Raw genomic sequence first — 24,227 nt, 5'->3', positions numbered from 1 at the left:
ATCAAAGTTATATCCATATTTAATGATTGTGATGATAATGATAGTAATGGGATAGAGTAAATCTACCCAGAATAACCACTTCAGTTCTGAAAACTGTTCTCCCAGTTTGCCAGGCAGGGCCTTGGTATTATTTAAAAGTTATTGGACTCCTACAATTTTAAATGGACTTATCACCAAACTCGTCCTGATGCAACTGATATAACATTGCAATAAAGCAAAACGTAGCAGTATGTCATTGCCAAATTCTTTTAAAGCCCCATTCACACATAGATACATATAGATTCACATATAAGGATCAACTCGGTAATGCCGGCATGATCCGGGGAGGTCCGGATCATTTCGCCACAGATTAAGCATCGACGAGCATTAATGACAGTACACACGGCATATTCACAAGGATTTACACGGGCCATGTCGGCAGAGCACGTCGTCTACACGGATCATCTGGTCGTCAACACATCAGCAACACGTCAGCTACATGGACCAACACGTCAGCATCATGGACCAACACACGTCAGCCACACTGCCAACACTTTAGCTACATGGACCAACACGTCAGCTACACAGACCAACAAGGCAGCTATATTGACCAGCATGGCAACTGAAAATCTCGTAGAAATGAGTTGATTTTTTTTAATTTCATTTTTTTTCTCATCATTGTGGCAACATTGTAATTCTTTCTGAGTGAATTACAGAAAAGTATCAAAACTCTTCTTTATTTCTACAGTAGTTGTTAAATACTTGAAATCTTAAACAACACATTTAATGAAATGAATTAAGCATGTTTAAGTCAACTGTTAAACAACCACTCAAAAGTTCATAAAGTAAACAGCATTGTATAACATTGATGGAAAAAAAGGACACTGACTGCCAAGGATACTCCAGGTAGCCGTATGGAATTACACGGCAAATAAACAGATTTACAATGTACACGACAGCTACACGAACCAACACGGCAGCTTCATGTACACGGACCATCCCGGATTGCTTGTCTACCCGTTTTTGACAGTAAAAAACTGCCGTGTTGGCCTCCTGGGGACCGTTTCATCAACATTTTTGTCCGACAAGTTGTGAGATCTGACATCTTTCCCTGACTCTGATTGGCTGTGAGGCACTGTTACTATGGTAACTGTCGGATACAATGGTACTTGTCGGATAAAACGACTGACAAGTCCTTTCATGAAACTCTCCCCAGGACTTTCAATAACCAACATGGACCAACATGGACCTCCTAGGCTAGTCTGCTTGGCAAACCCTTTACTAGAGTATTAAGGGTCTGAATTGCAGCCTACTCATGCCTTGTGTAATGAAGGCCCTCTCGCTCAGGTATTGGAACAGCAAGTTTTGTATGTACTAGTCTTTGCGTGGAGGCATGGTTGTTGATCAAAGTTCCGATGAGGGTCTGTGCCTGCAGACTACTCCAAGGCGCCAACACGGATCTCACCCTGGACCAACCCGGATCAGATCCGGGATCTACGTGACTGGGGCTTAAGATGAGCGCGGAACGACCGATCACGCACACCCTCCATTCACACTCATCCTGTCCCCCAGGTATGAATTAATGAGACAAACATTTTTTTAAGGTGTTGGACTATTCGGCCTAAAAAGGGACGTGGCCTAATTCAAGAATATTTCAAATGGAATGATATTATAGAAGTACATGTATAGAAATTTAGAATCAGAAAACAAGATGTTCACTTTAATCATTCTAATGTATTGTACAAGACCGACTTAGTCTTGTGTAAATTCTGGAGCCCAGTTATGCATGAATGGCAATATAGTTATTAAGGAAGGACTGAAGCCAGACAGCAAAAAAAATCAAATGTAGCGTACAAGTGCCGTACTGAAGGCAGAACCCACAAATGCAGTGGAGATGAAACCTCTACAATTCCTAGCATCCTTCAACACAAGATTATTCAATTAAACGTATTTCACTACATGAAAGACATCCTGATATACCTAGAAACCAAGATATGAAGCTCTTTATTGGAATGGCTTTGAAAGTTGGGTCTTGATGACATGTTTTTGTGCGTGCTTAAGAACAGCTCATCAGTTCCAGTCAGTTCATTTGCAGGGCAACCTGGGAGGAAGGTAGAAAAATTAAGTCATTAGCATCAACTCTCTGGGTGTGTTCACACCAACAGATTGGGAATTAATTTTCTTTTCTTCAAACATGTTGACATGTCTGGATGGATGGATTGATTGATTGATTGATTTAGAGATGGTTGTGGAAGTACATGTAGGAGGGGAAGAGAAAGACAAAAGGAGAGGGGAGAGAAATATCGATAGAGACAAGTACAATATTTGTACAGGTCCAGAAGACTCCAGATTTGTTCAATTTCAACCAAAAGGGATGCATCTTTAACTTGTTTTTCTCAGTAAATACACAATATTCTAGAATCCTCTGGGAAATATTTTTTTTATTTGGTCATATCATCTCTAGTAGGTCCATGGTCATACAGAAACTTGACTTCGGTGGTCATTTCATTCGATTCTGAATGGACTTATTTTGAAAATTATTTTTTCCAAACTTGGCATTCATCTTCATGTTTTAACAGGCAATATCAGTTTAATTACTTTTCATTTTTCTTATATTTTGTTATAAAAAGTAAAAGTGGAAATTTGTCCTGTTTGTACATGTACATGTACATGAACCATATACATGTATGGTATCTGATCATATGATTGAAAACTTGTTTGATTTTTAATTGTAGATCAAGTGTTACCTATCGGTACCACTTTTTATGAACTTTGAGTCTAAATGTACATGTACCCCCCCCCCCCTCTTTGTCAGTTTCTCTCACATGGGTAACTTGGTTTTTTTGGTAGTCATAAAATGGCAAATAATACCCTTTTCATAAACTTATCCTCCAATTAGCCGCCTAAGAGTAATGCGGATAATTCAATAAAAATTGCGTTCACAAACTCCGAAAATAAGTCGCATTATTTTTACGAGCGCCCGTCCTGAAAAAGGCGGATAATCGTCATGACAACTGGACACACCCCCTCCGATGCGGTTGTGTTGGAAAAGGGTGACCTTGTGACCGCACCATGGCAATTATCCGCATTATTTGGAAATGCGTTCATAAACTCAAAATCTTGTCCCGATGCTGCTATTATGCGGATAATAGCAGCATCAAAATAATGCGGATAACTCTGGTCCTCCTCCAATTTTACGACCAAATTATGCTGCTATTAGCCGCATAATTGGGTTTATGAAAGGGGTATAAGAATGTCAAGTGTGAAAACAGAAAAATAAGAAGTAGGCTTAGTACAATCTTGCAGCTAACTTCCTTCTACTGTACGTGTACTGTACAATGTAGGCCTATACAATGTAAATTACACACACCACATGTTATGCTTCCCTCATGTTATGGCTCCCTCAAATTTGTTATTTCCCTTTATATCCCTACCATTGGGTATGAGAAATCCTCACACACTTTTTGAATCACAGTGATTAACGCTCATCAGGAAATTATAACCAATAGTGTTTGTTACCATGGCAACCCTAGGCCTATGCCTAAAGGTAGCTAAGGGCCGGGGTTTTCTTTGCTCGTACAAGATTCAAGGATCCGTCTGCCCTATCACTGTGTGGAGGTTACTATCAATATCAATGGACGTAATGAACTGGCCTCTGGTGATGATATTGATGCAGTCTGTGTGGAAGATACACTGTATACATGTAATATGCAATATTTTTGGGGGAATGAAGAAAGATCTTGAAAAGGGCAATTAAATTAATGGTGGAATTCACCGTCTAAGAATTCCTCATCCGTGACCATGACACCCTGCTCACCCTTGCTCTCTTTTTGTCTTCATAATGATGATCATCATGATATCAGTGATAATGATAACAATGATAATAATATATATAAATATTTCTAATGATAATTGATGATAATGAATGGTAATGAATTAAAATGATAATTATGATAGTAATGAATGATTGATAAAAATGATAATGGTAAAGGATGCAAGGATAGTGATAATGAATAATGTTGAATTATACTATTAGCGATAGTGATAATTTATTAGTATAATGATGATGATTATGAGGGCAATGATGATGATGATGGTGATAATCACACATGACATACATGTACATGTACATACTTTTTTTCTAGATGCATTGGTGTTGCCTGTCCAGCTGACATTTTTGGCATTCAAAAAAATACAAAATAAAAGCTCTTATGACAGTGTTACAGGCATGTAGGCCTACATTAGGGGAGATCGGGGTTAGTTGGAACGCGGGGTAAGTTGAAACATTGTAATTTTCTTTAACGCATGTAAAATAAATTTATGCGATACTGCCCTCAATTTATTGCTATTAATAATACAACACTGTTGTATTATTAATAGCAATTATAAAAGTGCTCTTTAAAGTTTTGGTTATAGTTGGTCCAAGCATTGCAACAGTATTTGAGATGTGGTAAAACTAATGAATTTGCCAATAGTTTAGCATTCAAAACTGTCAAGTATTTCTCTAATCTAGCAAAAAGTGCAAGTCTAGACGCAACTTTTTTGTTTCATTTACATGAGTTCCCCACGTGAGTTGTTCATCAAAATGTACTCCGAGATATTTAAGATTCGACACTCTTTCAATTCTACAGTGTATGTTGTTAAATAACAAGGTTTAGATCAGATTTCTTTAGTTTTTTTTTTCTAGCTTTTTCATTTTTTCTATGTTCAACTTTGCAGGTCTTCTCTTTCTTTTTCTGTTATTTTCTTATAGTAGACTATTGTTACGTTTCACATTCTCAAGTTTTTCCACTCCCTTATACATGTACATGTAGAAACCTGTACAGTTAGTATCCCTCAAGAGTCAAGATTCACAGTTATTCTAAGTAGATAAATCCAAACCTGGGGGATGTTTTACAAAGTGTTATGTATCATTGTATGACTTAGAGTCGCACTTACGTGCAAACGCTGATGCATACAGATTATAAAACGCGCAATCTTATTGATCAATACCCATTAGTGCGCATCCTCTTGGCATGATCTGACCAATGTGGTCATGCCTTGTGATTCAATAACTCTTTGTAATCATATCAGATATACGCAACCAAATATAGGCTCTAAAATTCAAACAAAGTCAGATTTGCATGTCAACAGAATTACTAAATGAGTACTTTCAGGAAGGGTGGGGGTACAAAATTTGACAAAATTTTTGTCTTGAAAGCTCTGGCGCCTAACATACTGTACAGTGTATTGCCTTGTTAATGTTAAAGGTCAGATGTTTGAAGATGCTGAATATTAAATCAAACTCTCCTTGTTGAAAATATATCCTCATCATAGTGATTGTTTATCATGGCTCAATTCAATCAGGATCTGGAGCCCAAACTTTGTAAGCTCAACTGCAATAGATATGAGTGCGTACAGTATATACACTATGAATCTTCTTGAGATAAGGGCAGTGCCGGTACAGAAGTTATTATTGAGAAAAGCCTTTTTGTCATATCTAACCCAAGATTGAGATTAAATAAAGAGCATTCAGAATTCATTGCGTTATTCTATGCATAATATTGTCTCTCTGTAACTTCTCTCTTTTCATTGTCTTGCCGCATCTGAGCAAGCAAATAGACATACATGTACATGGTGATATTTCGATTGTTGGCTTTTTTAAGCATCACTGTTCAATGTTGACATCATCAGATATTATGATGTAGTCATACATGTAATTGAATCAAATGTGTACAAAATTTTATGGAAAGAATAAATTTATGGAAGTCAGTAAAGAATACATGTACAGGTACATGTACATGTACAGCTGTACATTTTTATACAAAAACACTTTTCATATTGAAGTACATTAAAAACATACATTTACATATACATTGTACCCCAAAGTAAAAACCCTGCTTCAAGAAGAAAAATGGTTCCATGTTCATGTACAGTGTACATGTATGAATTCCTCTTTACAGTTTACAGATTATTACACTTTATGGGACATGTACATACAGTTGCATTCACACTCCAGAAAAGGGGATGTGACAAGTTTTACAACCGATCATTATAGGACATACATGCACATGTATGATGAACTTTGGAGTGCAATAAAACTGCAGTGTGAACACTGCTCCACCAAGGGACAGTAAACAATATTGTTCGTCACCATGAATTCGGATACAGTATTAGTATACATACATGCTTGTACAAGTAGGTCAGTGAACATGTACTTTCTAGAGTGCCTGCTGAAATCTCATTGGCATACTGTGTATTTGGTTCAGTGGAAATCCGTTCCAATAGGATTAAATCAGTTGTAAATGGGTGGTCCACCTGCTTAAAAGTAAATGGTAGTGGAAGGTAAGAGAGATGTCAATTTGCATATTTATTTCATCTTAAAAAAACACCCTTCACATTTACCACTTTTAAACAGGATTTGCTTATTGTCACTGTTATCTTGCTTTTCTTTAATTTGCTTCTACCTATTTTAACCATGAGGAATTTCTCTAGAAAAATGTCATGATTCATGCGTATATTGAAAGTGTAAACTGAATGGAAAATACATCGTATGTCAAACAGGTAATTCGTTGGATTTTCAGTGCAGTATGATAAAACACCAAACATACCCTCTTGATATATTTTTTATTTGACTTTTTCTGTTTCTTGTTTACCCCAGACAGAATCATCAAATTTCTTGCCAGATCTGACAATAGCCAATGCATCTTGGTAGGTAACAAGGAATCAGGTGGAGCGGATAGAGGGTTGGGTAATGGCCACTGCAGAGTCCTCTGACAACACTCCCAACATCTCTGTGACAGTTCCTAGCAGCCCCGAGGAACTGCCATCGCCTGTAACCAAAGAGGGGTCACCCAGGGTTCCGAAAGACAATGTGAAGAACGGAGGAGAGGGAAGCGGAGATGGGTCCGGGACATCACCTTCTGGGTTCTACGGCTCTCCTAGCTCCAGGAAGCAGGGTGGGGATAGTCCCGGGGGTGGCGACGCAGGTAGTCCTGGCACCCCACTTTCTTTGGACACTACTTTGAAGAGTCGTCAGAGTGTTGATTCCCTTGGGACGCTGGCGAGCCAGTGCAGTATTGGAGATGGGGACACCAGTAGCCTGACCAGTGGGGCTAGTAGCCCAGGGGGAACCAGCTGTGGGAGTGGGAGAGTTGATTCAAAGCTGGGAAAGATCGAGGTGATCAGAGGCAGTACTGAAGAAGAACTGTTGGCAAAGATGGAAGAGCAAAACAGGTATACCACACTATACATTCTTAATGAACATGTCTGTTCGGAAGAAAACACCAAGTTATCAAATTATAAACAAATGGAAAGCTGAAATAGTCACATTTCATACATGTACATATACCATTTACCAGTTGAATATTTGGCTTTGAAAACAACCAATTTCGCTAGCCTAAAAAATAGGCTTTATTACACATTTTATCATCTTCTACATTCGCATATAGAATTGTTTTTAGTTTTTCTTGTTTTAATCCAAGAGTTCTATTCTTGAAAAATAAAAAGTTTGCACAGGAAATTATTAAAAACATTGAGTAGGCCTATACAGAGCTCTCTTAAACATTTTTGTATTTTCCACGTTCACTTGTTATTGGCAATATACATACAATATACATTTATACATGTATGTCAAGCACGACATGATACAGTGCGTACAAGACACAGACAAAAAGCCACAAAAATTGTTGAAATATTGCATAAATTTGAACCGGAAATACTTTCAATGTTTAATAATCTTTTCATTCGCAATCTTTACGCAGCTTGCCAAAACCTTCTCAGCAGCATTTCTAGCTCAATAAACACATAGGATATGTCTTCATTTACCTTCAGCTGACAGCAGTGATCTTTGACCTTGACAGTGAAAGTATAATCGAGAGAGTAATACTTTTACATAGTAATTTAAAGAAAATAAATTTGTAATGTGCAAGGCAAAAAATTAACGAAATCTTGTAGTACAAAATTTGTTTTCACAAGTCTATTCACATAAAGATAACATTTTAGAATCAGACTGGTGAGATGATAAAGCCCATTTTCAAAGCCTGTAAAGTTCAGGGTTTCAAAACTTTCACTACAAGCTGATAAAAACAAGTATTCGTTCAATTTTCAATATCATGTCTTGTGATACAGACCAGAGAGCCATACTTTGCTTTTGATGTTTACATGTACATGTTTGTTTACATTTTATTGCTACTGTTTTGTGTTGAAGTGGAAACCTCGTTCTACATGTAAATACATGAGTGTACACTCTGGTGGGATGATAGCACCTTCATGTACTGTACATGTAGGCCTATACATCCATGTACTACATGGACATGTACCCCCCCCCATGTATGGCCCCCTGTCTGATTTACAATTTAATGAACATGTATCTGATAATTAAAGGCATTGTCACAAACTAAAAATAAGTATTTATGGATAGTGATAAAGAGTGTGCCATACAAATACATGTATACATGTACATACATGTAGTACATGTATGTGTACATGAATCATTGTGTACATGTACTGTACATTGGAGGCCTTCATAGCCATTATTTTTCAATTTAACATAACATATGTGAATAGTTTTTGTTGTTCTGCTCTGAAGCGCCTTGAGCATCTAATTAAAGATGGAAAGTGCGCTATACAAATCTCATTTATTATTATTATTATTAACATCGAGCACTATAATCAATCATTTCTTTTCTTTATTTTACTTGGGGTTTTTCATTCTTGACTTGTCTTTTTTTTCATCATAGTTTTGTAATGTTATGCAGTTGTTAATTTGTTCACCAAAATTGCAGCTCATTCAATGCGATTGGAGCAGAATATGGAAAATACGTGTTTAGGGTGATTTTTGAGATCTTGTGGTCGCGCATGGTATTCACTCATGAATGGAAGTGCCCCCCCCCCCCCCCCCCCGTTGAAATTCAGTTGAATGATCATTGCACTATACAGTGCGTCCCAGAAAAAACGAAACCGAGATTTAGCGATCATTTATCATTACTTAATCATAAATAAAATAGACAAATGACCTACCAATTTAAAGCTTAGAATCTCCTCTTTCATCTGATATTACTTAGATTATTTCTCATTCACGCATGAGTGAGCAAATACAATTTGAAGAAAGGATATCAAAAACTCATTTGGCGGGGGGTATCTGGGTTTCAAAAAGAAAATCACATTTTTGAAAAGTTCAATATCTGCTCTTTAATTTGATACCTAAATTACAGAAAATGGTCAAGAAATAACAAAGTTCTGGTCATTTGAAACAATGCTTGAATTTCAATAATTTCATAAAATGAAGAGGTTTTCGAGGCTGGCTTTCAAACTCACTCAACACTCCGTTTTGTTGACGATCAGCCATGCATTAAATCTTTTGTTCACCATGCGAAAGCTTCTGTGGGTAACCGGTGAAAACACGTTTATCTCATGAAATTATGGAAATACAAGCCTTATTTCAAATGACCAGAACTTTTTTTATTTCTTGACCATTTTCTGTAATTGAGGTACCACATTAAAGAGCAGATATTGAACTTTTCAGAAATGTGGTTTTCCTTTTGAAACCCAGATACCCCTCGCCAAATGAGTTTTTGATATTCTTTATTCAAATTGTTTTTGCTCACTCATACGTGAATAAGAAATAAGCTAAGTAGTAATATCAGATGAAAAAGGAGATTCTAAGCTTTAAATTGATAGGTCATTTGTCTATTTTATTTATGATTAAGTTATGATAAATGATAGCTAAATCTCGGTTTCGTTTATTCTGGGACGCACTGTACAACACAATCTAACGAACCTAAAGCCCATGCTTGTGAGAGCAAACAGGTGGCTGATTCAGCCCCGATTCACAGTCCAGGAATGCTGGCAGGGTTCGCCCTGAGGTCTTCATGGCCAGAGAAGATTTGATCATCATAAGGATAAAATCCATATCTCTGATGATTCATTTACTGGCTGGGTAAACAGATGTTGTTCTTGTAGGGATAATCGCCCAAGGTCCCTATACTAGGGGCACGTTCAATCGAACTTCTATTTTTGGCTAGAATCATGAACAAAAGTCACAAAATCTGTCTAATTCGGACCACATTCAATCCCGCAGCATGTATATTTTTCTCTTTAAACCCACCCACCGCGCATCACAGACTGATGAGTCTGTACCAGGAAGAAGGCTGTGTAGAAACTGTAGATTGTACTGCGCTGTACATACATGTACTTGCAATATCAGTAGAAGGCCTGTACATATAGTAGTGTCTTTATGTTTTCTTTTGCACTAAAATCAAATATTACATGTAGGTCAATGGAAGGCTTTGCTTGAACAAACTTTTTCAGCATTCATTTCTGCTATTTCAAAGACATTTATTTCTACGACTTAATGACAAATTAATTGAATAAGGTATGACCGTGTTTGTCTCTGAAAGTTGTGTTTGTTGATTAAAACTCTGTTGGTTGAACACAGCCTACATGTAGATCAATCGAAAATCAAGTAACACTAATCACACAACATATGGGTATAATATACATTCCCAAATCAAGAGAAATCCTTCTTATCACTTCCAACTTTCCAAGGAAATTCAAGTATTATCCATTTCCTCACAAATTAAGATTCTGCATACATCAAATTCGAGTCATAGCTGTTGATATAGGAGTATAGCGTGCACATTAGCACTTCGATGTCAATCTAAGGATCGGATAATACTAATTTTCAAATATATTCAGAGAGAAAATGTTGCGAAGCCTTACCGCTATGCTTAGTATTGGGTAAGTTGTCAGATTTCTTTTTGTTGGAGGTACATGTTGGACAGATTACATGTATAAGTGTAGGAACTGGAACCTTCATAGCAGATACATGCAGTTGCAATCAATCAAAACTCAGATCTTAGTCAAGTGCAACTTAATATTCAGTTAATCAGAAATGATCATTTGAGTTTTTGTTTTACTTAAAGAAATTTCAAAATTTTGTTATATTTTCAAAGTTTATAGTAGTTACGGTACATCTTTTTTTTAAATGCAACCCTTTTTGTAACTGTTGCACAACAGGCACCTCAGCTGATAGTTTGAGTTCAATACATAAAGCCATTTGTTAAGTCCTCTGGATTTGTTGATTAAAAGTTGCACATTTGAAAGATTCTTTTTTTAAAGTAATTTTATACATCTCTTCTGTAGCCTTGTTTAAAAATGATTCCAGAATTAAAACTCCACACAAATTTTCACCAGAAACATGGAATTTCGGGTGAAGTTCTTCAAAGTCACAACTACAGTATATTGAAGTGTAAATGGGGTAATTTACAAGCTTGTTCGGGATTTCAGGAAAGTTGGATTTTACATGTTCATATGCAATAGCATAATTGTTGAAATCTGTAAAAGGTGCATGTACATGTACATGTAAATATTTACTTAACTTCTTTTATGACTAAGAGCTTGAGAATTTTAATGAGTGTTTAATGTTCATTATTGAGGAAGGTCGTTTGCTTGCAAATATGGTTGACTATTCCTGTACTATTGCATTATTGGACATACATGTACATTGTATGCAGACTTATCAGGATTTGATGACCTTGGTAATAACAGTTGCAATGTAATTGTAAAGTGCATAGAAAAAAAAGTGTAAGCGCTACATGAAATTGTAACTATTTTTTTATTGATCAAATTATTATTATTATTATTTGCTATTATCATTATTACAGTCAAACTTTTTCAGCAACCATAAAGATTACTCTGTCCATGAGGTCCACCAGCTTTGGTTTCTTTGAAATTTATTTCCTATTGAAACAACTTCCACAGAGATCAATTTTTATTTTCCCTCTCTCTAATGCTCAATTATATATCCCTAAGGTCTCGTAATCAAAATGAAGTATATAAATGTACCTTCCTCTCACATGAAATAGCAATGACTCATTACACTTTTTCTGTTAATAGTCTTCATTTATACCGGTATTTACAATGATCAATATATCTGTTTTCTCAAATACAGCCACCGAATTAAATAAGACATTGATTCCAAGAGAGAATGTCATACACATGTAAAAACAAAAATTCATTGATATTCATTGATTATTTGTTATAAGCTACTGAAATCCTTGCCTCTGATTGGCTCAGGCGCATTTGTACGGGAAAATCACTGACAGCACTCATCATCCTCAGAAGTTGAATTCTTATGCACAATAATTCTCACTTGTTTATACGGTACAGTACATGACATTTGCAGGAATTACATGTATGTTCTACTCTTATTTCATTGTTTGCGCTTGCAAAGAAGGGCTGGGCAAGGAGACAAGACAGAAGCAATTGGGAAATGAAAAAGATCTGCCCGTAATGAAGAAAAACCTATTTTAGGGAGAATCTGAGAGAGGGAAATATTTACATTTCAAGTATTGCATGAAAGTTATTATTTTCCAATTACACATGTGAGAGCAAGGTATTTGACAATGTACATGTACTGCACTTTATAAAGGCATGCAGTATAGAAATTTTAATCTTTTGGTTGTACAATGCTGCAAACTGCATAGTACAATTTCAATTCAATTCTTTAATCCATTTCCATTCGAAACATGATACAAAGTAATACAATTTTACAGACGAGTATTCTTACATGTACTTTGTAAAAAAGATAACAGTATAAATGGAAATGAGGGGGGTCCACTATTAAAAAGCGAAGCTTGTAAAGTGTGGATCCCCCTTGGAAATGAAAAAAAAATATTGTCAACATATTCACATTTAAGTATGCAGGAAAGAAAAGAGGTCGAAATCAGATTGATTGGAAATGAAAGAAAATATTGTCAAACTATATGCCTATACAATGTATATGCAGGAAAGAAAAAAGTGAAGGAACAATGAGGTCAAAATCAGATTGATGTAAACATAATTACTGACCAAATGCAAAGCTACAGTAGTCACACTTTACGTACATGATCATGAGCAAGCAACCAAATGTTTCTTGCAAGAAGAATTTGTCAGAAGGTGGTTTCAAACCACCTCGATCACGAGAATCCTTGTTAAATTACGAGAACTTTTAAAGGTTAAAAAATACCCGTTAATTATTCCTGCATTCACATCGACCCGAAACACATCCTTCGGGATAAGTTCCCGAAGTTACGAGCATGCGCAGTATGGTCTGATAAGCAGGCAAGGCACGAGATTCAAAATCACTAGCCCAGCAGCCACCCACGCCGCCACGCCCAACGACACGCTAGGCTAAAAGTTCCCGTAATTTGCTTTCACATTGCCAAAATACCTGCGACCTTGGAAAAATCCCCACGAAAGTTCTCGTAATCTCTCCAAGTACCTACTATTTAGCGGGTATTTTCTTTCGGGGAAATTACACGTAGTTTGCTTTCACATTACCAAAATACCTGGTATTTTCTGATTTTCCGATCAGAGAATACCTGGAACTGGCAAACTTCGAGGCGGTCTGAAACCACCTATTGTTGTGGATCCATAATTTGAAAATACATGTACCCAAAACCATGAAATGCATGAGCTTTCATTTGAAATATATTTATTACTCCACAAATCAAGTTGTGATTTAATGATTTATGCAGTTTCATTACCTTCATTCTTCAAACACAAGGAAATGAATAATTTTTCAAACATGTTTTCATACATATACTTGTGTAAATATATTTGTTGTGGTGATTAATGTTTGTCAATGTACATGTACATACAGGTTGTAGATGCATTCACTGAATTAAGAAATCATTTACTATAAAAGCATGCTTCTGATGACTCCCTTGCCCCCCCCCCCTCATCAAAAAGAAGGGGGAAAGTGATTAATACCTACATGTATATTGAAAAAAAATGTTTTAAAACAAATTTTGAATATATGTATTGAAGTTGGAATCTGGTCGTGAATTCTTGTGCATACCATTTTATTTACAGGCTTTTGGAGGCAGACTCCAAGTCTTTAAAGTCAGTGAGGTCTTCAAGGAGAGGTTCCAATGCCAGCCAACAGTCTACCAGCTCTTCCACCAGTAACCTAAGCAGCCAGGCACTGAACAACAGCAGCGGGAGCGGAGGAGGTGCAGGAGGTGGAGGAGGCACAGGGAGCGTCGGAGGAGGGCCGGAGGATGAGGAGAGCATGAGCACGCAGGACCAGTGGTTGATATGGGGGAAGATTGTCAATGACTGGGATGAATACTCAAAGAGGAAGAGCAAACAATTGAAGGTGAGAGTTAAAGGATGAGAAGGACGAGGGATGGAGGGAGGGACGGACGGGGAGTGTCGGAGGAGGGCCGGAAGATGAGAGCATGAGCACGCAGGACCAGTGGTTGATATGGGGGAAGATTGTCAATGACTGGGATGAATACTCAAAGAGGAAGAGCAAACAATTGAAGGTGAGAGTTAAAGGATGAGAAGGACGAGGGATGGAGGGAGGGACGGGGAGTGTCGGAGGATGAGGAAAGCATGAGCACGAAAGACCAGAGGTTGATATGGGGGAAGATTGCCAATGACTGGGATGAGTACCCAAAGAGGAAGAGCAAACAATTGAAGGTGAGAGTTAAAGGATGAGAAGGACGAGGGAGGGACGGGGAGTGTCGGAGGAGGGCCAGAAGATGAGAGCATGAGCACGCAGGACCAGTGGTTGATATGGGGGAAGATTGTGAATGACTGGGATGAATACTCAAAAGAGGAAGAGGAAACAATTGAAGGTGAGTGTTAAAGGATGAGAAGGAAGATGGATGGAGGGTGGATGGGGAGTGTGGGAGGAGGGCCAGAAGATGAGAGCATGAGCACGCAGGACCAGTGGTTGATATGGGGGAAGATTGTGAATGACTGGGATGAATACTCAAAAGAGGAAGAGCAAACAATTGAAGGTGAGAGTTAAAGGATGAGAAGGAAGATGGATAGAGGGTGGATGGGGAGTGTGGGAGGAGGGCTGGATGATGAGAGCATGAGCATGCAGGACCAGCGTGGCTAATATGGGGGAAGATTGCCACTGACTGGGATGAGTACTCAAAAAAGAAGAACAAGCATTTGAAGGTGGGAGGGTTAGGAGAAGGAAGATGGATTGATAGGTGGAGGGAGGTTGGAGGGAGTTCTGTATAAAGAGGGTTGAATTTTCAAGAACAAATTGACTCACACGACCAATGGTTGATGATACGGGAATTGGTCATAAACGACTGAGTATTAAAAGAGGAAAAGCAAACAATTGAAGGTGAAGGTTGAGGAGGAGGAAGGTACATGTAGGAATGGATGGAGAGATTTTCATGTAACACAAACTGTTAATCTGAGGGATGAAAAAGACTACAATATCAATGCAAGAGTCAGGGAAAAGCGTACATGGTAAATGCCTGTATTATGTACATGTAGTCCTAGACAATTTAGAATCTTAGTTATGCAATAAGTTCAACAAAAGAGGTATACAGTCATTTATTACACAATCGCAACGGTTTTTTAACATCGAGAACTGGAAATCTAGAAGAGAGAAAAAAAAACCCAATGCAAAACAGATTATACTCTGGATTAATGGCCTTTACATGTACCGTATTCTGATATTACAAATCTGTTTACAAACCAAAGATATCTGGTTGATTGGTAGTGATAATTATCCAGTAGCTATAGATGTTGAGGTTTTGACAGATTTGTGTTGTTTATGCAAAGGATGAAAGGAATGACCTTTTATTTGGAATTTTGCCAAATTTCGGAATCTCTGTTTGAGAGCATTAAGGTAATATGTTTTGGTAGATTTAGAAAATTTATGACCATTGCTATAAATGCTCTCATACATGTACATACACATGTATATTTATAATTTTTTGTGAAACCCACAGTGCATTAGCAAAGCCTTGCTTGGAAGATGCTGAACTGTAGAGATATTATTTACAGTGTGAAAAAAAAGTAATGCTTTGATTTTAGACCAGGGATCCATTGCACATATAGCTTTAATGTTATAAAAAAATGCATGAAGGCATTGTGTATGAAAAATGCAATCAATTATCAATAAACAAACTTTGGAATACGATCCCTTCTTCTATTATTAAAGGAGGCATCTAAATGCTCTGCATTCAAAAGTTGCCTCAAAGCTTATTTGTTTAAGCGGTTTTATGATTGAGATTGAGATTGATTGAGTCCACATAATAGCTTTAATCCTATCTCTTCATCTTTTTTTCTATTAAGCGCATAGAGACGCCCATGGGTAGTGATATGCACTATACAAGCAACGTCGTATTGTTAATTATACAATTAAGCATAATAGAAAGTATCTACAAAACAGTTACAAACATTTATGTGTCTATATGCTACATTGTCCTTTACAAGTATAAGCAAACACAGATATTTTTTTGCTTTACCTGACATCATGAAGAATCTTTGTCTCCTTTCTGCCCAAATCCAGGAGCTTGTACGACTGGGTATCCCGCACCATTTTCGGGGCATCGTCTGGCAGCTGATGTGCGGTGCCTTCAACTCCCCTCTCAAGGAACAGTATGCCCTCTACCTGAAGATGCAGTCGTCCTACGAGCGGGTGATCCGCAGAGACATCGCCAGGACGTACCCTGAGCATGAGTTCTTCAAGGAGAAGGATGGACTGGGCCAGGAGACGCTCTTCAATGTCATGAAGGTATTGCACATTTGAATGCTCTTGCCATACAAGCAGATGGTCTTGAGGCAAGCGCACACCATATGACTGGTCCTCAATCTGATTTTGGATCAAATGGCATTTTGCTCTTTCATGAAAATGTGAATTGAAAAGTATCTTGACTTTTATTTGAGCTTCAAATTAACTGAAATAATACGATTTACATGTAGCGCTGCCATCCGTGCCTTGATGTGATTGTTACAAAGTGGCATATATGATTACCAAGTCTTTTATGATGTTCTGGAGTTAGATTACTTACCACTTCAATGTATTCTTCTTAATGCAGGCTTACTCGTTGCATGACAGAGAGGTTGGATATTGTCAAGGAAGTGCCTTTATTGTTGGTCTTCTTCTTATGCAGGTAAGATTTATCAAAGCTCCGTCAAATCAAAGCTACAGTCGTACCAGTGAAATTGATTCCAAATCCACCGCTTGTTTGTTAATGAAAACAAAGTAATAAAGTTGGTCAGTCTGGAATCGGTTTGACCTCAGTGAAACTGACTCTAAATCAACTGCTCATATGTCATCGGAAATAACGTAATACTGTAAATGCTGTTACTTTCGCTCAAGGCGGCTTGAAAACGTATTCACGGGTTCTTGAATTCGCACTGTACACCCCACACTGACGAAGTCACTTCCTTCTTCCCCATTTCTGGCTGGTTTTATCATTCCAGGCAAGAAAATTGTATTTTCTGTTGATATTCAAGCTCTGCAGTGGCATAATTCAGCATTGTTATGTTCCGATCATTAGCATTTGTGACATTTAGCGCGACTTCTCTTTGTGGGGGCAGACAACGGGGGAGGAAAAATGGAGGCACTGCTGGCCTGGTATGGAATGGTGCGGGGCCGAGTGCTGGGTAGAGACTGAGAGGATTACCGCGTTTCAAACAGGGATCAATCGACCCACCTGGGCGATTGACAAGATGTCTTCATGAAAACTAATGTCAGATATTATTCAAACATCAGACGTGTCAAACGGACCTAAACTCTCACCAATCAAACAGCAAAAGCAACTTATATTTCAAGCAACATCATAATTCAAGTACTGTATAAAAAAAATGATCGCATTGAAAAACCAATCCTCGCACGGTAGACAGTACGATGATGAAGCATGGAAGCTTGCATGTTTAAATGTTGCCCTCTATAGGTCAAACATTACAGTCTCCTTGCCAAAAGGATACATGCAATTGAACCCCGGTTACTTACATTAACATAGATGCTCATAAATTTGTGTGTTTTTAAATTCTTGCACGCCGATCTTGCAGAGAAATCCGTGAAAATTAATGTACCGCAAATATAACTGAATTTACAGTAGATCTTTTTGGTCTGGAATCGATTTTGACCGTGGTGAAACTGACTTAAAACCAACTGCTTGTGTGCCATTGTACATAATGTAATAGAGTTTGTTAGTCTTGGGCCCAGTTTCATAAAAGACTTGTAACTGTTGTAACTTTTCCATTATGGCAACTACCATGAAAACCTTGATTCTGATTGGCTGCTGAGTCCTGTTACCATGGTAGTTGCCATTATGACAAAGTTACAACAGTTGCAAGTCCTTTGTGAAACGGGCCCCAGGAATCGATTTTCACCACAGTGAAACTGACTCGAGACCAACCATTCATATGTCATTGGAAAAAATCTATTAGATTTGGTTGGTCTCACATCGGTTTTCGTCGCAGCGAAACCAATTTCAAACTTAACGCTCGTACATCATGTCAATGGAATTTTGGAAATAACGGAATAGATTTGGTTTATAGTCTAGAATAAGTTTTCGCCATGGTGATCATCCCACTACACTGTCAGAGGATATCCTTGACATGGTGGCTTCTTTACTTTCATACTTTCAGGATGGCAGAGTATAGTAAAGGGGAAGTCCACATAAACCTTAAATTGTAAAAAGAAAAACCTGAGGAGGTTTTTAGAAACTGTTTTACTCTGGACAATCAGCCGCACAATAACTGAGTGAGAAATCACCAAATCAGTAACACAATCAGAAATTTTATTATGATCTTATTTCATCCAATTATGCAATTTGTTGTGATGTAATGGTTCTCTGCGATATCTTGCCACCAACTACAGCACATTTTGCCATATTTTAGTACTGAGCAAATTCCTTTATTCTTCTCTTGATGTTTAGTAGGCTCTCGTTCAACAAATTTAGGTATGAAATTCTGGATAAAAAGTACACCTTGATAACTGGCATTTATCGGCATTTGCATAGCAACTTGTGCACTGAAATATTGCTTGTGCAATGAAAGTAAATCTCTTATGTCACTTCACACAGATTCTGAACAGTGGGAAATTAAAATGTACTTGGTACAATTGCTGCCACTAATTTACTGTTAAAAATCGTCACTACTAGATACCAGAAGACAAGGCTTTTTGTTTACAAGTTAAACTGATGCAGGACTATGGGATAAGGGAATGCTTCAAGCCGAACCTGGCCCATCTCGGGCTCTGTATTTTTAGCTTGAGTGTTGTTCTTATAATCTGTGTTTCTTTTCCAGATGCTTGAGGAAGAGGCTTCTGTGTTCTAATCAAACTGATGCAGGACAGTGGGATACGGGAGCTTTTCAAACTAAACATGATCCACCTAGGTCTCTGTATTTTTAGTTCGAGTGTACCTCTTAGAATATTCTCTGTTTCTTTCCTAGATGCCAGAGGAAGAGGCTTTCTGTGTTCTTGTCAAACTGATGCAGGACTATGGTATGAGGGAACTCTTCAAGCCAAACATGGCCCATCTAGGTCTCTGTATGTTCCAGTTTGAGTGTATGATTCAGGTAAGTATACAAATAATACCCACATGGGCATGCTTGGGTAGGTTTTGTGAGTACATGGAACTGTTAAGTGTTTAGACTTGTTTCCATAATTAACTGTGTGCTCACTAGTCCTACTGATGCACAAACAAACCTGTGCATCATTTGTTTCATGGAGGAAATGTTTTGGAACAAAATAATATATTTGTTGTTGTTGCAAACATGCTGCTGTAGGTTAATTTGACACATGAAGACTAGGTTTGTTTGTTATTATTCCCACATATAATTTTCAGTGAATTGTTTGAAATATATGAATATCAATTCAATTGTTTATACTCATATAGAAAACTTTTATCTTTGAAATTCCCCCCTTTTTTCGCTTTGACAGGACCTATTACCTGAGCTTTACAAACATTTTACGGCGCAGGGCTTCCATACATCGATGTACGCGTCGTCATGGTTTTTAACACTCTTTGCTGTCTGCTTGCCAATCTCCCTCTCAATGAGGATCATGGATCTATTTATCTCAGAAGTAAGTCCTTTGTATTTCCTGGCTGACATCTTTGCGTTCAGCTGCAGATTGCCTGAATGCAGACAATCGCAGCCACAGGCAACACATCATAACACAGCGAGCAGATTAAGAAGATCATTACGCAGGTTAACATAGAAGCCTTGCTTTCTTGCTTTGTAGTTTGAATATTTTCAGACATCTGCAACTGAACGCAACCAATACCGTATGAGCCAAGATGATTGTCTACGAGCAAAGACAAATGGCAACAAGTAAATGCGAGCAAGGACAAGCAACAGCGAGTAACAGCAAGTGGTTTATACAGGCATTAATGCAGCATTATTGCTTGATTTACCAAGAATTACCTTGCCTTAGCTTGCATCTTACTCAGGGCTTCACACAAGCCCTTTTTTTCTACTGGTCCAACCAGTTCATGTCGGACCAGTAGATTACTAGTTTTTCCATTTTTTACTGGTCCGAACCTAAAATATGCTGGACCCCCAAAATAAAGGAAAACAAAAAGACTTGAGTTTATTTTGCTGTCTTAATTTTATTCCCCCCTCAAAAAAAACATACAACAAACCGTACACTTACGCAATATATGTCACAAGCGCCATTTCTCAATTTACAAAAGAGGAGAAAATATCCTTTGTATCAGTTTGATATATTTTTACTGGTCATGTTGGACCAGTAAATCTGGCTATTTCTTAAAAGTTATTGGCCTGACAGCAATTTTTGCTGGTCTGGGACCGTCGGACCAGATATTTGCTGCGTGGAATGCTGTTTCAAGCTGAGTCTTGCTACTTTCGGCTAACGCATCAACACACAGCTTAAAACACAAAGGTGTGAGCCAGGATTTATGCTTCCGCCAACTGGAGGTCAGTGTCAAAGTTACATGACCCAATTTATGGGTGCAAATGATTGCATCCCCTGGTAACGCACGTCTTATGTGGGATGTCACATTCCATGAACAGTTTCCATGGATGTTATGTCCATTTACTTGTCTTGATGTTGGATGTGACCTCCCAAGACAAAATTTGCTCATTTGCATGCATCTAGTGAAATGTATATAAACACATTGGCATGTATTCTGATAGCAGGTTTAACTTAAACTCAGGTTTAAAGTTGTGGTTTAAGTATGGATAGCCAATTGTTGCATAAATCACTAACAGTGTAGATTTCATACCTCAGCTCATTTGGCTCGCAAATCATTCATAATTGTCTAGGAAGTATAAATAGATGATTGTCTTCACCATCGATGAATCAGGAAAGAGCACAGTAAACGTTAGAAACATACAACTTAATAAAATGTTGATACTTTTGGCTTTCCATACTTAAACCACAACTTGAAACCTGAGTTTAAGTTAAACCTACTATCAGAATACGGGCCATGGTGTACTCCGGACCAATCAGTTGTGTCAATACTTTTTATCCCTTTCATTTGGTCGTTATGTCAAAGGCTTAGAAGGTGAACCAAAAGAATGTTTTTCTTACAATAGATTTTTATAGAATGATCCAATAAACCAGTGATGTTGGAGGAATTATCTCAAGAGTTGTTAACATTACTTTCAAGGATAAGATAAACATGCAATAATGCAACCAGGGCCTTGCTACATGAGGCTTATGTGCTAAATGGTATATTTCATTCGTAGTCAATGCAATCAGTCATACATACTTGTTCTATGATCTTCTGCTTTTTTCATGCCCATCATCCACATGTGCAAATCGCTGTCAGATATTTGGCCAGAACTTGACACATAACAAAGTCTTTGTATTTGCATCCATCGGGTCTTTATGGCTACAATTTCATATTGGGATTGATATCAATTTGTGTAGTTAAGAGATAGGAACTTTAGATATTAAGATAGATGCCACTATCCTTAAGCTCAACTTTTTAAACCTGAAATAAAATTAGAGCCTTTTCTTTTTATTTTTTCTCACAGGCTGTGGAAGCCATATTTAGAATAGAATATTCTATCATTCAACTCAACGACTTTAACCTGAGACTAACTCTGTATTGTTTTTTTCATCTGGAATAAAAAACAATTTTTAGGATAAATGCTACATAGTTTCTGCTCAATTATTTGGACCTGAGACCAAATGTGAACATTTTCTTCTCATTTTCTTTCATCATAGGATATGGAATCCATGTTTAGGATAGGATCTGCTGTCATCAACTTTAGACCTGAAACTAACGGAATATTATCTTCTATTTTTTTTCATAGGGTATGGAAGCCATCTTTAGGATAGGAGCCGCTATCCTTCAGCTGAACTGTGAAGACCTTCTAAGACTAGACATGGAGGAGATGTTAAGGGTAAGATTTTATTCTAACGTCATGTCAGCCCTGCAACCTGTGTGTAAAGGCCACTCAAGTGTAGCCAGCAGGTACAGAATTGGATGGAAAGCTTGATTAAGAATTGGGTCTTCATACAAGACTAGCACATATAATACTTGCTGCTTCAATTAAGCCTTCAGTACACAAGTAATTGTAGGCTGCGCATTCAGACCATCAGACTAACTCAAGGGTGACATGAAAGGCGATCTTTATGGCCAGGTCGCCTGTAGGAACAGATGTTTACTTCTTACATGTTCCAAAAATCTATTGAATTGAAACATGTCTATAAAGACAACTTGAGCTAGACAAGGAAGGTGGTTTTATGCTTTGGTTGCCTTTATGGACAGGCGTCATGGAGTTCTAACTCCAAAAACTGATTAACTGAAAGCTGTCTGTTAGGTCACTCCAAGGGAGGTTCGAATTGTCGTCTTTATGTTCAAGTGGTCTTTAAAGAGAGGCTTCATTCAGTATGTTCTCCAGAAAGGTTTTTTTTTCATTAAAACCTGTTTATAATGATAACTAGAAGGGAGACAAGAAAGGTGATCTTTTTGGTAAACTGTTGAATTTTGAATTGAAACCTGGCTAGAAGACGATCTGTATTCTCAGGCGGTCTTCATAGGCATGCTTTATTCATTATCTTTGAGATGACATAACATCCTGAACAAGCATTTTGTGGAGAGCAAGAAAATAAACTATACTTACAAGTACATGTATCATAGGCAGGATATCTTTATATAGTCAGGTGATCAGTCAGCCCAGAGTGAGTGTGTGAATTAATAGTCAATATATATGTAAATGTTCATATGAGGATGAAGGTGTACATGTATTTGTCATTGAATTATTTTATTTATTATTAATCAGAGTGAAATTAGATGAATTCTATCAATGCTAAAGTTTTGATGTCTGTTTGATATCCTGTTTCAGTTCATCCAGAAACACGCTCCTAAGATACATGAAGATGAACCAGAGCATCTTCTTCAGTCTTCCTACCTCATTAAATATAATGCAAAGAAGATGAAAAGGTGAGGAGAAGTTTTAGATTATTAAGGCTTGTTCAGGCAGTATGTGTCGAATTGGTCTATAATAGCATATGGTCAAACACCATCATAGATGAGCACACATACATGTACGGAATTCCTCACCAAAATACTGATTTTCAGCTTTTAGAATACTTATATATTCTTGTTCAGGTTGGCAGCTCTGCATGTAGGGGTATTGCAAGAAACTTCAATTGTGAATCAAGCTAAAGTTTGAAAATCAAGCATTGGTGTTAACTTAGCTTGATTTGGAATTTAATGTTATACCCCTTTCATATTGCGCTTTTCCCTGGCGAAGTTCACCGGCAAAGGGGAAAGTGTCCAGTATGAAAGGTACACAGGAGAACTTTGCCGGCGAACTTCACCACCTCTAGAGGTATACGATTCAAATTCAAATTTAAAAAAGCGTGCACTTTCATTTGCACTTACTTCTGCCCAAGCAGATCACCCGTTGACTTTCGCCGGGGAAGAGATGTCAGTGCGAAAGGATACATTTTTTTCTTCGCCGGGGAAGTGAGGAATGCGTGCTGGAGAAGTTCGCCGGGGAAAAATGGAGAGTCCAGTTTGAAAGGGGTATTAGTTTCTTGCAACACCCACCCCCCCCCCTGGTATACTATTAATTTGGTATAATTACAGTTGGTTCCAACTTGGTCTCACTGACTTTTGGTCTCATGTCCAACTTGGTCTAATTTACAATTCGTCGCCCTATTATTTTTAACTTTGTCAAAAGAAAATTTAGTTTATAAATGGCAATTAGACCACCTGCTTACTAGTAGACAGACTAAGGGTGTGTTCAATGTTGAGTTTCACATTTAAACATCAACATGAATCATGATTGACTTACAAAACACAATACAAACATGATCAGCGGTGCACCTTTCATTGTTGAAAATATAAAGTTGTTTATATGTTGATTGTCTTTTAATTTCCTGCTTTTATTAGTGCAGCTTTATTGCACAGTTTGACTTATCACAAGAATAGGTCAATGTGGCACCTGCTTGTATAGGTTTCACTGTGAGAACAAATTTGAAGACATTTCAAAACTCAATCGTGTTCAGTGTTGCATTCGCGATGCTG

The 24,227-nt window shown here is 37.6% G+C and overlaps 1 protein-coding gene across 2 annotated transcripts in view; it reads left to right on the top strand.

The window, feature by feature from the left end:
* Window positions 1–24,227, top strand: part of LOC121429293 (EVI5-like protein) — a 103,716-nt gene that overhangs the window by 8,451 nt on the left and 71,038 nt on the right. Inside the window, exons 2-9 of one of the 2 annotated variants that reach the window (XM_041626294.1) lie at window positions 6,624–7,194; window positions 13,816–14,101; window positions 16,271–16,495; window positions 16,800–16,874; window positions 19,168–19,293; window positions 19,658–19,801; window positions 22,003–22,092; window positions 23,038–23,135. In XM_041626294.1, coding sequence (XP_041482228.1) covers window positions 6,713–7,194; window positions 13,816–14,101; window positions 16,271–16,495; window positions 16,800–16,874; window positions 19,168–19,293; window positions 19,658–19,801; window positions 22,003–22,092; window positions 23,038–23,135 — 1,526 coding nt within the window. In that variant the 5' untranslated portion in view covers window positions 6,624–6,712. Of the gene's footprint in view, window positions 1–6,619; window positions 7,195–13,815; window positions 14,102–16,270; window positions 16,496–16,799; window positions 16,875–19,167; window positions 19,294–19,657; window positions 19,802–22,002; window positions 22,093–23,037; window positions 23,136–24,227 lie in introns of both variants that reach the window. The other variant, XM_041626293.1, reaches the window with a different exon arrangement.

The sequence above is a fragment of the Lytechinus variegatus genome, chromosome 15 (assembly GCF_018143015.1).
Source record: "Lytechinus variegatus isolate NC3 chromosome 15, Lvar_3.0, whole genome shotgun sequence".
Taxonomy (NCBI): Eukaryota; Metazoa; Echinodermata; class Echinoidea; order Temnopleuroida; family Toxopneustidae; genus Lytechinus; species Lytechinus variegatus.
Note: the sequence above shows the minus strand (reverse complement) of the source record. Positions and strands in the feature narration are given on the sequence as shown.